Below are 17,045 nucleotides of genomic sequence, written 5' to 3' on the forward strand. Positions count from 1 at the left end.
TACAACAGAGAGGCAGAGTGTGAGTTTGTTGTCCAATTGATATGTGGTTGTGGTGTTTTAATCACATAAATGTGCATTCAGTATTTATGGTTAACGACTCCCAAGGAACACAAAAAAGTATTTAGGGAAGCAGATATTTTTGCTCCATGATGTCACCTGTTTGTCTGCCTTGTTGCAGCTCTTTGAAATAAGAAGTTCTGCCATTTATTTTGGGGTAATGGGCCTTTTAAAACTGTTGTTGTCAGTGTTAAGTTGATTATCTTTAGCATTATAATGTCTCTTTAAAGGCAGATGAGAATGAAAAAGCGTGTTTGTTGCTTCAAAGAGCTGAACAGTTTAACTCCAGGCCTGCTCTTGTTAGAGACCACTCAGTATATTAGATTTTAAACACTTCTGTTGTTGGGAATGGAGGAATACACATTTCCTTTAAAGCGTTTGACTTTGAGGAAATGAGTTAAGGATAAAGGTGTCACATCAGAATAAAACAAAAGTACTCTATGGTGAAACTAGACCCCTGTATCTTCTTGGGGCTTTGTTTACAGGCTTTGGAAAACCTAGCCTGTGAGAAAAGATTTTGACCAATCGTAGGTCTTTTCAGACCTGATTACATGACTTGTATAAAAAGCAAAAAAACAAAAACAAAAAAAAACCCAAAACAAAAAAAACGCTTTTAAGATGGAGGATGTGGTGGCACAATTCAATTCGCTTTTCAATTCAAGAGTTGCCCCAAGGCACTTTTATATTGAAAAGTAAAGACTCTACAATATTAGAAAGAAATGGGTTTAGTAGTGGGCTTGCAGGACTGGAATCCTGTGTTATTTTTAACCTGCACGTGAATGTGACTGTCTGGGGGGAGGGGCTTAGAGAAAGGAGAGGAGCAGGAGGGCGTCTTATATTTTCAGTTTCTGGCAATTTCTTCCTTACTATATTTCTTCCCCCCTTAGCCTTAAAAATGTCCTTTTTGATAAAGCATATAGTTCCTAGTCGAGATAGTTCCTAGGCAATAGGCCTAGGCTGCTGGTGTCCTCCCACAATGCACTGTTTCTTCTTCGATCAACTTTTCCACTCAATATGTCTTTGTAGAGCACTCTGGTTTTAATCACTAGTTATTATTAAACTGTGGCTCTCTTCCAGTTTCTGTCCTGTCGTCTTCCCCTCAACCTCAACCGGTATCAGCAGAAGGTTTCCCCTCCGTGTCCTGTTCTGCTGGAGGTTCCTTCCTGTTAAAAAGAAGTTTTTCCTTCCCACTGTTGCCACAGTGTTTGCTCATTTTTCAAATAAAGACTATTCTCTGTAAACCCTAGAGATGGTCATGTGGGAAAATCCCAGTAGATCAGCAGTTTCTGAAATACTTGGACTCACTTGGCCATGTTTTAAAGTCAAGCCAAACAGGTGTACCTAATAAAGTGGCCAGTGGGTTATATTACCTTTAATTTCAATCATCACTAGGACATAAATCCTTCACATATATAATCAATTGTCAACTTTGATTAATTCAGTTAAAAGGACTATGTTACAGTCCCTGATAATGCATTGCTTTAGATGGAGAGACTCTTGGGGGATGGCTGTTACGAGGAAAGGCAGCCCAGAAACTTTGCCAGCAGCACACATCGTTGTGTGCCTCAACTTTCGGTCTTTTACCCAGGCGAATCTGCCTTTTTCCTTCCTTGGTTATGTTTAGGGATTAGAGATCGATCTAGATTATCATTTTAAGTTTGGGACACATCATCACAACAATACAAAAAAAGCCTGCAAGTATTTCAAAAGCGTGTTATACATTTCTCCTATTAATATCAGTTCAGGATTCTTTGAGTGTTTCTTTTACAACGTTCCTGCCAACAATGAAAGTGTTCACTGGTATCAAGAAAGTTTTACTTGGCAAGTCTCAAACTGGAGAATATAAACTTTAATGCTGCACCTGAACCGGTTTTGTGGCTTCTGCTAAATTGTCCACATTGAGATTAGCTCTGGTTGAAGCGGTTTCAGGTTCAGGTATGACTCAACTGCTTATACAGAGCGCTGAGCGTGATTCATTAACCCACGCCTCCGCCGCGCCACTGTGGGGCACTATCAGTCGGCTGCAGTGTGAAGTTATAGGACAACTGGACTAAGTGGAGAAAACTCTCCAACTACCAGGATGAACGGCGTTGTTGCAAAGAGACACTCACACACAAACACAAGACTCTTCTGTTCAATAAACCTTTTTAATCTCAACAGCAAGTTAGCTTATGTGTGGTCAACATCAATGAAGGTAAATATAAAACTGGATTTCTATTGATAGATTTTTTGTTGTCAGCAGGAGGTGAAATTATACTTGGAAACACATCAACTAGAATCTTCATGACTGTAGTCTTCCACTAGAGAAATATTGCTATAATACTTTTAAATGGCATACAATGATTGACCAATAAGAAAAAAAAAAAAGCAAGGTAGAGAAGCTGACAAAGAAGCTCCAAAACTCCACACGGTGGGTCGTACAGGGAAACTTCTGAGCGACTTTGGTTTTGTACCTTTGTAAAACCTGGCTCTACTTACTTTCAGAAAAAAGAAGAAGAAAATAATACAGAAGAGAAAGAAATAATCATCGTAAAATAAACAACAAAAAAAAGGGTCCGACAGGAAGTATTGGTGCTATTTCAAAATCAATTTAGACTGAAAATACGAAAAAGTAAAAGGCACACTGAACACTATTCACTTTTAACACAAAATCCGGTGCAAACTGAGCGCGCGCCGACGATTCATTACACCCCTAATCTGTACACAGAACACGTCATAATAAACTCAAACGTGTTGCTTTTTCTTGAATTAAAAACAACATTTGAAGAAAGTGTTACTACATCAGGTCTTTTTTTGAAAGCCTTTTTTTTTCCCGTTGTCATTTTGTTTCCATTATTGTTGGGGAAGAGAGCGGAGAAAAAGGTGTCTCCTTACAGATCTGCGGTTCGTTTTTAATCTGCTGGGGAAAAAACAAGCAGAGCAAAAATGAACCCTTCCCACCTCCTCCTCCTCTCTCGCTACATCTCTTCTTCCCCTTTGCTGTCAAAGTGCTCCAGTATTTAAAACTTCCACAGATCATCCTGTAGCCGTTGACAAAATGAAAACCAATTATCGCAATATTCACTTCAAGGAGAAATCCACCCTTTAATGCTCTTGCACCACCATTATTAACAATCTAATGCTCTTCAAACCTCAGAGTAATTATTTCATTGTAAACAAAGCTCACACACTTCAGCGGACTTCATTCTTTCTAAAGGACAATTTCAGCATGACCCACAAACTGGGTGTGAGCTTATTTGCGTCAATAAAATGTGGGCAGATAACACCATAAACACATCCAGCTCACGGACTAGTTTTGTAAAGTCAAGGGTGGGACTGTTAATGCAACCACAAGACTTGTTTTGCAACAGGTCTTCTAGCTTCCGTGCACTCTGGTCTATTGAGGCCATTGTTTCTGAAGGTGATATCTTTGCTCATTTGACTGTTAAATGTGGAAAATGGTGACTTACTAAGCTCTCTCTCTCTTAAATCCTGAGGGACTGACGTCAGAACTCGACTACAGTGTTTGCTATAGAGGTGGCATCATTCAAGTAAAGGGTTCTCAAAATTTTGTGGCCAAGGACGCCAACACCATTTTAATCCAGTCTGATCTTGGGTTCGCTGGATGATGTTGGGTGACTCATTTCTCCTCACAGGCTAATAAGCCAAGCTACCTAGCAGCAAGAACAGGTCATTGCAACCTGAGAGAGGTGACTTCATGACAGATGTGTTGTGTCAGAGTCTTTCGGAGCTTCTACTGGCTAAAACAAAATGTGGGAGGGACTGAGGCTTGTCCACATTAGTGGTGCTCTCTTTTCTTTAACGATACACCACAATTCTACTGCAAGAACCAGAGAGTGAGTTAAAGAAATGAGGTTTGTCACCCTCATTACTTGAACGCTGCCTGTCATGTTAAATGTTCTATGACCACAGGTTGCGTGGGGGGCGTGAGTGTATTCACTGCATTAGATCAATCAAGTCAACTGCATTAAAAACGTCCTCATGGTTGGTTTTGTTGCTAGCAGACTGCAGCGGTCTCTGATGCCTACCTACTTAAGCGGGAAGATGTAAGATGCAAACAAGAAATGGGGAATATTTTGCCTTCAAAGTGAAAGACATCGTGTTTCAACTGTCTCCTTTTCTGGTCTGCATCGCACCTGCAGCTGGCGAGCATCTGTGGACAATTTGCCATGTACCATGCAAACTACAGGCGACCGTGGTAACCTGCTAGCAGGCAAAACAATCGCAAAGCTTTGGTCAGGGCATGCGCATTTTTCCTTAGTAACGCTCACTGACTAACTGAAACGTCTCAAAACCTGAGTGAATGACGGCCTAGTCACTGGACCACGATTGTCACAGTGACAGGTTAATGTCAGTATCTGGTAAAACCTCAATAATATTTGAGTTTTGGACAGTTGATGAGAAATATCAATGAGCTGGGTCGTGATACTTAAAGCAAGATGAGCATTTTTTCCACTGCCACTCAAAAAACCAAACAACTAGATGGCCAATGAAATAATCAGCAGATTGTTTAATTGGTTAATTAATTACAGATGATCTGCTGTGGAACAGTGTTAAAGCATTTTAGGATGGATTTTCCTTACAGTCTTAACCAACACTGCAGCCCCAGTTGGTCCACATTATTTTCCCTTCACTGAAAACTGTTAACTGTCAAACCACCTTCTTCACTCTGGGTCAATGCCGTCCACAACGCGAGGGGGACTGCCTCGTCTACAAACACTTCTAAAGGCTAACTCATATGACCACTGAAGGTGACAGTGTAGCAGATGGTCAGTCCTATTCTCTATTATTGTGATCATTTTTCAAAAAAATCATCATAATCATCTGTCAGAGAAGATGCGTCTGTGTTTTTCAAGTAGATTGAACACAGTCCGAGTGCTGTGAAGAAATTAAAAACAAAACAAAACAAATATATAATCTCTCATTCTTGTTGCTGGCTTGCTGTCAGTCAGAGTGGTGGTGAGCCAACAGTCAAGATCCAGTGTGTGCTGACTGATGTTCTGCTAACAGAAGCCTTAGCGTAAGAGAGAACACATTCTTTAATAAAATCTAATGCAGGGGGCTCTTTCAGGGGTCGTTTCATTGTTATAAACATCATCCATGATTAAAAACAACAGCGGCATGACTGGAGCATTGAGGATGTAAACCAGAATTAATCTAAAAGCTACTACTGCACTGTGTTATTCTGAATAAAGCAGTCAATACAGTGTTTGTCTAGTTCAGCAATGATAACAAATGCTGTGAAAATTATGAATTCTGGATTGTGCACACATTTACACCGAGTACTGTGCAAAAGGTTTCAGGAACTTTCAATTCAATTGTTTCGTTTCTTTGCCAGCAGGGCGGCCCTGATCTCCATCGCTGAATCAGTGTGACATAAAGTCATCGCGTTCTCCAAGATGCTCGCAACAACCTACCTGCCAAGTACCTGGGAAGGTTGCGTGCGAGTGTACCAAAGAGAATCAGTTCTGTTTTAAAGGTCGAGGGCGCTCAAACCCGATTTAAAGCCTAAAACTTTTGCACAGTACCATCCAAACAGCTGTTTCTGAGTTCGTCCCTGCACTTCTGTGGAAAGTAAGCGAGAGATTATCTCCTGGTTACATCATCGGCTCAAGTGATGTCACTCCTGACGACACGGAGGGCCCCGCAACCAATCACAGCTGGCTGTACTGGTGAGGCTATTTTCATTCACAAATCCCCCTCCATATTAAGGATTAATATTGCTTCAGTATTGCCACAAAAACAAAAAACAAGACAGAGTAATATCGACTGTTTCACATCGCAGCTTCCTGATCCTAACGTTTTAATTACGTCAGCCCTCATTTATCAGGCACACGCATGACCCACAATTCAACTGTTAAACAAAGGTGTAGCCATTTCGTCGCAAAAACTGATGGTCATCTCCGCCAGTACAATAACAGCTGGAGCTGGCAGCTGTGTGCAGCTGGATTGAACGATGAAAAAGCAGTTCAGTAGTGTGAGAAAATCAGGATCAGTAGTTACAATGAGCTAAAAAAAAAAAAAAAAAAATGCATATCACACATAGCTTACATTAATATTCTCATTAGTCAACCCACGTAATAGCTTGGAGACATGGTTAAAAGCAAAAATGTAGCAGGTTTAGGGTACGGTTTAGGTACTGAGAGGTTTAATGTATAATGATAGTGTTGGAGCCTATGCATGAGAGCCATGTTGGGCTTTGTACATTAGTGTTTAAATAACTTCTATAACTGCAAAAAAGCCAAAAACACTGTGGGCATCTTCATGGTACCGTGATAAATGAGGGCCAATTTCTCTTTTCTTTTTTTTTTTTTTTACAATATTTTTTTTCTTAGAAGGAGAAAAAAAAAAAGTCAAAGTGTTTTGAGAACCAGTCTATTGTTGTTGATGGTGTCCTATTTTAAATACAAAAAGCACTGCCAGCCATTGTGCTTTTGGTTGCCACGCAGTCGGGTCTTAAATGAGTTCGCTTCCAAACCATAGTTGACTCGCTGCGCTCCATCGGCCTCCGGGATGTGCGGCATCCCAACCCCCCCCCTTGGGCTGCACGGCGCAGTCCTCACACAACGTACGTGACAACAGCAGCCTCGCCGAGTCAGTACGGTGAAACTCCCGCTGTGCCACATACCGGGCCTCTTCCTGCCTCACAGGGCTGATGAGAACGAGAACAGAGGAGACGAGGGAGAAAGGGAGGTAGGTTAAGGGAGGATTCTGGTAGAAAGGTCGAGGTTCGTCACAACTAAGAAATGAAGTTTGTATTAGTTGCACAAAAATTAACACTTCCTTCCCCTGTTGCTACGCTTATGGCCTCCACTTACATCTCCATTCTCTCTGCTCTCAATGCTGTGTGGATTCTCATTTCTTAATACTGCTTTCTATAAAGCCCCTCAGCTGGCTTTAGTTGACCAGTACGAAGCCATGCTGCGAGTCCACAGTTTCCATCATCTCACTGTCCAAGAGGGAGCCCTGCAGCTCAGGCAAGCCCAAGCCGTCAGACTGCCCAGAAGCAGCCAAAACCCCACCCATAGCTCCGGTATTAACCTCTCCTCCAGCAGGTGGGGGCAGGCAGGCGGGATCCAGTGAGAACTCGTACTGCTCTCGCAGAAGAGCCTCAGTGGAGGGCCCCAGGACCTGCTGCTCGCAGCTTCCAGGGTAGCTGAAGCCCAGGCTGCTGGCAGCAGCTTCATGAGGCTGAGGGTGGTGGAACTGGTGGTGGAGGTGAGATCCTGGAGGCAGATGTTGGGTGTAGTGGTGATGGGTCATGTAGGCATCGTAACCCAGGGCCTCGCCTGGTTCCATCACAGGGCTTAGGTTATGAGCGTGGCTGAATGGAGGTGAGGCCTGAGGGCTGCCCTGCTGCTGGGCCTGAGGCTGGTGGGTGGCTGACATGGGGGAGCCCTGAGGGGAACTTTGGGATGCCGCTGGGTCCAGCGGAGTGCTGCCTGTTGGGTAGGATCCTTCATCAATCTGCATCTGGTTGAAGTAGGTCTGCAGCCCCATGCCCTGTGATTGCTGCTGCAGGTACATCCTCTTCTGATGCAGTCTGCCGGGAGAACAGGTGTAACTCACTTCAAGCAAGATAACACTTTGAATCAAGACAAGTTGAAACAAAAATTTTCCAGAGCACAAAATATAAAACCCCAATTCCCCAAAAAATGATGGTGCACTGGGTAGAATCTAAAAAACAGAATGCAGTGATTTCCAGATCTCATAAACCCATATTTCATTCACAGCAGATCATAGAAAACACATCAAATGTACCACTTTAAGAGAAAAATATTAGTTCATTTTGAATTTGATGGCAGAAACATGTCTCAAAGCTGGGACAGGGCCATGTTTACCACTGTGTAGCATCTACTCTTCTTTCCGCAACAGTCAGCAAACATCTGGGAACTGAGGAACACAGCTGCTGGACGTTTGGGGCAGGAATGTTGTCCTGTTCTTGATTGACACAGGATTTTAGCTGCTCAACAGTCCTCGGTCTACTTTGTTGTATTTATTGTTTCCTGATGTGTCAAAGGTTTTTAACCAATGAAAGGTCTTGACTGCAGGCAGCACCCGGACAATCTGCTATGAAGTGACGCTGTTGTAATAGATGCAGAATGTAGTTTAGCATCATCTGGCTGAAACACTGAAGCCACATGTTGCCTGGATATACCTTCAGCACTGACGATGTCTTTCCAGATGTGCAAGCTGATCATTCCAGAGGAACTGATGCATACTATCAGAGATGCAACGCTAATAAAACTCTCACATATTGCTTCGTCTTTGTATGATGCATTTGAGGATTGCATGGTGAACTGTGCTCATGGACAATGGTTTCTGGAAATCATTGTGAGCCTATGCAGTGATTTTCATGACAGAATCAGGCCTGTTTTTAATGCAGTGCCATCATCTGGGGCCCAAACCTCATCTCTTGCGCACAGATTTTTCCAGATCTCTGTGCGTCTTTTGAAGACAATATGTACTCTATGATGATATATGAAGTTTCCAAATTTCTACACCGAGAAACATTATTCTGAAATTGTTCCACAATTTTTAGATGCTGTTTTAGATGCTGATCTTTACTCAACCTATCTAAAATGTTCTTTTTATGCCCAATCATGTGACTGACCTGCTGACATTTAGCTGAAATTGTTGCAAAATGCTCCTCAAGGTGTTTTTTAAAGCACTATTATACTTTTCCAGCCTTTTGTTTCCTCATATCACCAATGTTGCAACCATCAAATTAAGAATGAGCCAATATGTTGTTATGAAATGATAAAACATCTCAAGTTAAACATCTAATCATTATTGCTCATGCGTCACGATTTGTTAATCAAATCAAAATGATCGGCTGTATTTGGTGACAGTTGAATAACCAATCAAGCAATCTGAGCTTAGTAGATGGCGCACAGAAGACACCGTGTCTCTATATAGCCGGATACATGAAAAATAGCAAAAGAAAAAATGGTTGGAAGCATGGATGAGATCAGTGTGGCAGTAGAAATTGTCTACTTAAAGGTATGACAAGTCCTACTTTTCTTACTAACAGTGCAGCCCGCCTTATCCAACTACAGAAAAAGTCCAGGAAAACCAACAAAAAAAAGCTATATTCCTGGATTCCTTGTTTTTAAAACAAAAGAAGTTTAAAAATTTAGATTGAAAATTATTTTTGCTTCAAATCTCAACAGGGAAAGACCACCACAGCTACGCTAACACAACAGCAATAAAGAAAATCCCTGATAATATTTCATACAGTGAAAAACATTTTCCAGTGCCATTTACCTGTGTTCCTGCAGCTGTTGCTCTAAACTTCGAGGAGTCTCCTTACAGAAAACCTGGCAGCTAGCAGGACTGTTGGCCAAGACGTTGGCCTTCTGGGTACAAGAGAGATTTGGACTGATGATTGGGTTTGAGATAATACCTTGGTAACGATCTTAACTTTACAAATGATATCACTGAACGTTACGCAAAACAGTCATTTGGCTCGATAAGAAACGTCTGTATCAGGTATAAATACAGGCATAATGAGAGTAGGTGGTAGGAGACTGTACCTGTAGTCTGTGTGTGAGGTAATGTGTCTCCAAACTCTGTCTGCGGGACAGCAGAGGCGGCTGCGGCCCACCTTGGTATAACGCTAGGCCTTCCTGCTGCTTGCATGCTTCACCCTTCAATCAAAAATATGAAGCATTAGGACAAGGGCCCAGATCCCCTCTGCTGCCGGTTAATAAAGCTTTAAGTGAATTATCTTTGCTGTCTCCTGCCCAAATGCCTGTGTGGTGACTGATCAGCCAGATGCCTTGCTCTAAATGGCATGCACCATTGGGATTACACATTAGGTAAATGAAATGAAAGCAAATTAAAAGGATGATGGGGCCTGAGCATCATAACCAACAAAGAGCTGCTTCATTGCATTATGAGAGGTGGACAAAAGGAAAACTACTAGATCTTGTCGGCCAGTACGACTAATTTTTCTTGCTTTTTCTCCCCTTGCATTATTACACTGTGCTTGTATGATTTAGTATCAATGTGTGCCTGTCTTTTTGTGTCAATGCAGTTCCAGCCACTACTATGGGTACGTCTGGCCGACTGCAACAATGGCTGTATTCTTTTTAGCCAAGGCTCCAGGCTCCAGGCCCCAGGGGGACAGGAGACAGTAAACAAGCCACAGTTGGCTGCCTCTCCTGGGGTTACACAACAGCCTGGGTGCGTTTTTTTTTTGTTGTTTTTGTTTTTTTTTTGGTGACATGGGGTCAGGACAGTAGATGAGGCTGAATGTGACAACAGGTTTTGAAAGAGAAGGAACTGTGTGTGTGTTTGTGCGTGATTATGCAGCAGGACTGACCTCGAGGAGGTTGTGCAAGTGGTGCTGTGGTCCCAAGGGGTCCATGGTGACCCCCTCCCCAGAGCCCATCTGCTCCACCAGCAGCTGGACTTTGTTCAGCTCCAGGATGCCTTTGGTCCTCGCCAAGTTCTGAAGGTGCTGCCGAAATGCGACTAGACCTGAGAGCACAGACGAATCCCCACAAAACAGAGTCAGCATTGATTTGTGCACCTGATCAATAGAATCACTCTTTTTTTTTTTATTTCCACAACAGGAAGTCAAAGTTTCTAGCCTTTCTCAGAGCCAGGCTTAGCAGTCACTGACGCAAGCAAGCTGGTTGACTGGTTAGTGCTTTTCATAGCCCTTACGAACATTGTGCTTGCATGCACGTCACAAGCTGCGGCTCCTGTGCGTTTGTATATGCACATATATGACAGCATCTCCGTGTGAGCGCTTGTGTGTGCGCAACGGCAAGTAGCTCAGATAAGACCCATCCAGTGGTGACGAGCTGTGGCTGCGAACGATAGGACCTGACTCACTGTGATGGTGGGAGTTATTTAAAACCAGAGTCAGCAGTCTGACGCAAAAGAATCCACCACATCAACACTCTCCAAAGAGGATTACGAAAAATAAATAAATAACTGACACAACCAAGTGGGAGCGCGCGGTACAGACTGTCACCGTGGAGCCAGGGAAGAAACACACATTTCTGAAATGTAATTATAGATTCTACTGGGCTAAAGTGCAGGTGATTTATAACCAGCAGGCACAGAATAAAGTAGCAGCAAGGGTGGAGGAGGCGGGGCGAGAAACTGAGAGGTAGATAGTTGTTTAACATTCTCTCTTATATTTTGGCTTCTCTTTGATGTGAAGGGGAAACAAATCCTGCCTGCCGCAGACTGAAACTTTGAATAGAGAAAGAAAAGCAAGCCAGGGAACGAGTATGTGAAGAGGGAGAAAGAGAGAGAAAATGACTGAGGATGGGAGGGGAGGGAGGGAAGGGATATGTGGGCTGAAACCTTCAAATATCTGTCTCTGATTCATAAGGTGAATCATCACCATTGTAGTCATCAGAGAGATTGGGGGGAGGGGAGGGGGGAGTGTGTGTGAAGGGGGGGGGGGGGGGGGAGGGGAGATAGTGAAGCACTTTTATCTTAAAGCAGTATATACCAATCAGATACAACAGAGAATCTCATGACTGTGGCACCTGTCGAAAAGCAGGCTAGATGAGAGTTATGTAAAGTGAAAGTAAAACCTTCAGAGGTCTTATGAAGTCAAACAGGTCAGAGCTGCTGAATATGCTTTTAATGTTGTATTCCCAATGGATTCCAAAGCAAGTAAAGGAGGTCGTCATCACTGGGCTTTGTAAAATCAAACAGGCCTCTGAGAGAAATGGCAGATGCTTAAGGAGTGGCCAAACAAACAATTTGGCACATTCTTTTAGGCAAGTCTACAGTCAAGAAGTAAATAGAGGGTTTACCTCAACATGGAAACAACTGGCGGCGCTAAAAAGAAAGACTAGATCAGATTTTCTTGAAAACCATTAAACAAGCCTGCCCAGTCCTGCAATCAGTCAATCAATAAAATCTACAATGCGTACAACAGCTTCCGTAAAACATGGTGGAGGCTGTGTTTGCAACATGGGAATGCAAGAGTACCAGTTTAACAGGAGCTATATTGTCTGCTTTGTTTCAGTCAAACGCCGCAGGGGTTTCATCGCACACATGAAAAACCAAAAGAATACTGCAAAAGCAATCGGAGAGCGCTGCAAAACTAAAATAAATAAATAAAAGGGATGTTGTTAAATGTCTGAGTCAGTCACCTGACCTCAACCCAGCCGAGCTGCTTCAATTACCGAGGACGAAAGTGAGGGAAAAAAACAACAACAAGCAGCTATTGAAGGAAACTGCAATAAAGACCTGGCAAAGCTTCACATGGAGGAAACTCAGCTGGTAATGTTCCAGACCTAATATTTGAGTCCAAGTAGGAAAAAATAACCCTTATATGTATAATTGTCTTAGTTTGCACAGCTTCTACAGAGCCTGTGAAAATGGAATGACGTTGTAAAAAATGGCTTTGACTCCTTAAAAGGTTAGCAGAAAATTTTTGATAAAACCTTTGGATTAAAGCTCACAGTCTCCGTTTATATCAGATGTTGATTGCTTCATTTTTATTCCATTCTGGTAGTATACCAGGAAAAATCAGGAAACATGGGCCAAACACTTAAACACATACTGGATCTGAATATGCAGAAGGAGTCAAATCCACCTTAAAGGGGCACTGGACTGTTTTTCTGCTGCACACGAAGCTGCAGTTAAAAGTGCAAAGTGCAGCAAAACCTTATATTAAGGTAGGTTGGCTACATAAATACTCAGGTGACCTGAGTTTGGGTGCATGATTTAACAAGGAATATACACTGTATTTAATCTTTTATGAAGCAAGTTAAGTCAAAGTTATGGCTGCCTACTTTAGCTCACGACTGTTTAAAAGAGAATCTGCTTCTCAAAGGATACAGATCACTAAATAATGGTTTTAAAAAAACAAAGAAAAAGAAAGAAATCCAACTGCTTCTGACCTTGGGTGAGGGAGGTGTCGGAGGCACGGCGCCCTTCCCTGAAGCTGATTGGGGAACGGTTGTGGGTCTCCCTATGCTGGGAAGTCAGTGCAGCCATAGCTGGGTTGGCAGGCCTGGCACTCAAGAAAGACGTAGGGGTAACACCAGGGGGAGAGCTGTTGGGCGGAACGACTTCACTCAGAGAGGGAGGATCCTCCAGCAGACCGAGATCGCTGTGCATCGAGCCCATGTCGTAGCCAATGTCCGAGTCCACGCTACCCATGGAAGGATTTTGGCCTAAAGTGAATAATTTACCTGAGGGACGAAATATTTTTTCCACATCATTACAGAGATCGTGATAAACTGTTTCATCTGAACACTGTGTGTCTGCTACCAAAGGCCAATCATACCCTGGTTCGAAGGCCCTGGCTGGTTGGTGACCTCAGACAAGGTGTGTCGCCGCTGGCCAAATCGAGCTGTCTGATAGGCCGAGAGCAGGTGAGGCGGATCATCCTCTGTGTCGGGCTCCTCTGTTTCAATGCCCTCATCAATGGATGTCTCCATCATGTTGCTAGGCGATGAGGTGGAGGACTTGCGCAGGACAGTGGGGGGAGGTAGGGGGTCCAGCAGGCAGCCGTTAACCTAGATAGCAAAAGAGAGAAAATTCTGGATTATTGACTTAAAACCACTCAAAAACTGAAGTTATCAGTTAAAATCACGCTTCTTAAATATGCACAAGGTTCACAGACACACACAAACATGACAAAACCTTCAGCTGCAATAAAAACTTGGGTATAAGAAAGCCGATCACTGTGCTGAAAACTGTTTTCCTTCCACTCACAATGATGGGAGTGTGTGTTTGTTGCAGCACACAGGCCTGTATGTGTTGGCCTAGAGGTGGAGGGTAAGGAATGCAGTGCCAGGAAGCAAGCTTTGATTCAGTGAAACTGACACACGCACACATACACAGAGGGATAAAATCACACTCATAGATCATCTGCATGATTTGCTGCAATAACTGGAATGCCTGGTGTTGGTCTAGTAAGAGCAGCTTTGCCCAGTTCTCCATCTGCTTTCTGTAGTGTGCTGGGATAGGAATGCTGTTGCTCAACAGACACACTCACACACAGAGGACAAGAGGGGAAAACGAGACTGAGAAACAGGCAAAAGTGTGTGCGTGTGTGTGGAGGTTACGATGAAGAGGGGAGAGACATGAAGCTAAAAGGAAAAGAAAAGAGTGAACCAGAAACAGAAGGATAAAGAAAGACAGAAGCTTAAAAAAGAAGAGATGAGCTGTCTGCGGATGGGTAGGAAGTCTGGGCGGTGAGATCGCTGGAGCAGTGCAGAAGCTTCCTGTCCATGTGTGTTCACTCAGTTCTGCATTAGGTCACATCATCATCACAGGACTGCTTACATAACTGCACTCCATTCACGCAGATAACACGCACTCTGACTCTCTGCCCTGTTCTGTTACCACAGACTGTCTCACACGCACAAATCATTCTTTATTGGAGCCAGGCGTGCAGGTGGGATGGATAAGAAATTTTGACCGATACTGCATGTATCTGTATTTGTTCTTCCTGGATACCTGTTGTTAGGTGGGGGCTCTGGGTGTTCCTAACAACAGGCATGTAGGAAAGTGCCGTTGGTTAGCTCCGATGAATAAAGAAAGAGGAAGAGCAGTTTGTGTGTGCGTGTGTGTATTTCTGTCAAGGAGCCTTGCAGGACAAGCAGCTGTCCTGTCTGATGTGAGTGCTGGTTGAGTACTTACATAAGAGGATATTGTCAGCTGCACTCTGGCAGCTCGTTAATTGCAAAAATTGGAATCTGTGTTATCCGCGGTTAACACTAAAATCACAGCGATTTGACATGATTACTCAAAAATTATGCTGAAAGCTGTACTTTTCATTACATTTAAATTTTATTAAAAATCTAGTAAAAAAAGGTGCAGGTGGTATAGAACTCAGGGTTGATGTGGTGAAGGTAAGGCACAGGCAGGTGGGGATTTCTGACTGCGAATCTCTTCTCACAAGAGTAACAAGAGGCCCGGGGAGAATTGCAGGTCTCGGGAGACCTGCACGAAGTCACCGGAGAGCAACATAGCGTTTCCAAAGGTATGGAAACTTCCTCCAGATAGACCTTTGTTGACCGAAGGCTTTCTTTCCATCATGCTGACTCGAGCTGAACTAAACTGTGAGTAAGTCTGGCCTTTTAGGAAGGGGATCAAAGCACACTGCTTTAAAGAAAAAGGGATGATCTGGATTTATAACATGAGCCAGAAGACTGGGGGGGGGAAATATACCTGTATGATTATTGTGCTGCATTTATTTTTTTTCCCCAAAGTCATTGGAAGCCAGGATTGTAACTGAAAATAAAATGTCTTTTAATCGCCTAGCCCTAACACTGCCAGGCTGCAGATGCTCAAAACTTCAAAGGAGTCTGGTACACACACACACACACACACACACACAGACACACACTGAGGTGTAGAGAGACATTTCTGATTTACAGCGAGCGGGCATGCTCATCAAAGCATGGCAAGCTTATTGGGATGATACTTGCAGCAGCTGATAATGACCGTAATAACTACAAATTCAGCGACTAAGTTGTCTCGTGTGAGCGAGCTGCAAAACAAGGACAGTGAACAAACAAGGAGATGCACAACAAAACAAAAATACATCCCTATTTACAAAGAACTTGTTTTTACTAGTGTTGAACGTACTTTGGGTGTGTTGACATCCTCCACCATGAAAGTCTGCTCCAGGGGAGATGCAGTCTGGGGAAAGGCGAAAGCATCAGAGGATGCTTGAGGCACAGCAGGAGAACGCAACAAACGACCGCCCTGCTGGAGCAAACCCACCTGGGCGGAAACACTGGTCGACTGTGGAGAGGGAAAAAATAAAGATGAGTCTTAGAAATTACATCAAAACCCCTTAATTTAAGACCAGCTCATAACAATATCCTTCTTAAACATGTAACTGCGACAAAATACGAGGGGCTGTAAATTTTTGCCTTTACAACGCCAACCAGAAAGGAAAGCTAGGTCCTACATGGTGATGGAAATGAGAGAGGAACTGCACAGTGCTGGTAAGAAGAGGCCGTAGGCAGAGAAAAGAAAAACATGAATAATGCAACCAAGGGAAAGGCATTAAGATCAAGGCTGGGTAGAAAAGACCGCAAGAGAGCACACGAAGACACGGACAAATAAATGGATGGGCCATGTATTTCCTTTTGTTTGTTCCTGGGTGCAGGTGTGAATAACAGAGCTTTGATCCGGGAGGCGCGGAAAATAATCTAAACGCATTATTCAGAAACGCCTCAATGCCCTGAAGTTACCTTGACGACAGTCTGTTCGGCGATGGTGCTGGGTCGTCGCTGGCGGGCGTCGAGCCTCTGTTCGACAGGGAAGCTGCAGCGATGGGCCTTTAGCCGCTCCACCAGCAGGTAATAGATAGCAGCAAAGTGGTTGTAGCTTTTGTTCTGCAGAGACTGGAGGATGACAGACAATATAAATGGTAGTGTCTGTGATGGAAGTTATGAGGATGACTTGACTGTGACAGCTCAAATTCAAATTCAAATTCAAATTTTATTTGTCACACACACACACAACCATACACAGTATGACATGGGGGTGAAATGCTTGTAGCTGTACAATGCCCGACCATTAAATGACAGAAAAAAAGTTTTACAATATTTACAATTTACAGGTCACTACAAAATTTACAAATTAACTTAGGAATTTACAGTAAAGAATGTGCAAATAGCAGAAGAGATTATAAAGATTATAAAGATTATAAATTATAGGAATTATAGGATTATAGGAAATGTGTGGTGGTGCATGTGGTGATGTGATGTGTGTGAGAGTCCAGTCTTATAGTGACGTGTGTGGGAGAGTCCAGTCCTACACCTGGTTCAGGGCCCGAATAGCCTGGGGGAAGAAGCTCCTCCTCATTCTCTCTGTTTTGGCCTTAAGGGAGCGGAAGCGCTTCCCAGACCTCAACAGTGAGTTCAGTCCATTGTTGGGATGGGAGAGGTCCATCATAATCTTCCTAGCTTTGGACTTGCACCGCTTGGTGTAGATGGACAGCAGGTCAGGGAGCTCTGATTGAATGATGCGTTCGGCTGAGC

The 17,045-nt window shown here is 43.3% G+C and overlaps 1 protein-coding gene across 2 annotated transcripts in view; it reads right to left on the reverse strand.

The window, feature by feature from the left end:
• Positions 1-2,185: 2,185 nt before the first annotated feature.
• sik2b (salt-inducible kinase 2b) overlaps positions 2,186-17,045 on the reverse strand; it is a 52,605-nt gene continuing 37,745 nt past the window's right edge. The window contains exons 8-15 of one of the 2 annotated variants that reach the window (XM_084951970.1): positions 16,254-16,406; positions 15,640-15,798; positions 13,328-13,559; positions 12,939-13,232; positions 10,385-10,542; positions 9,594-9,707; positions 9,325-9,413; positions 2,186-7,600 (exon numbers count right to left, since the gene is read on the reverse strand). In XM_084951970.1, coding sequence (XP_084808096.1) covers positions 6,955-7,600; positions 9,325-9,413; positions 9,594-9,707; positions 10,385-10,542; positions 12,939-13,232; positions 13,328-13,559; positions 15,640-15,798; positions 16,254-16,406 — 1,845 coding nt within the window. In that variant the 3' untranslated portion in view covers positions 2,186-6,954. Of the gene's footprint in view, positions 7,601-9,324; positions 9,417-9,593; positions 9,708-10,384; positions 10,543-12,938; positions 13,233-13,327; positions 13,560-15,639; positions 15,799-16,253; positions 16,407-17,045 lie in introns of both variants that reach the window. The other variant, XM_084951969.1, reaches the window with a different exon arrangement.

The sequence above is a fragment of the Perissodus microlepis genome, chromosome 14, assembly GCF_051167445.1.
Source record: "Perissodus microlepis isolate ML-2025 ecotype Zambia chromosome 14, ASM5116744v1, whole genome shotgun sequence".
Classification (NCBI taxonomy): domain Eukaryota; kingdom Metazoa; phylum Chordata; class Actinopteri; order Cichliformes; family Cichlidae; genus Perissodus; species Perissodus microlepis.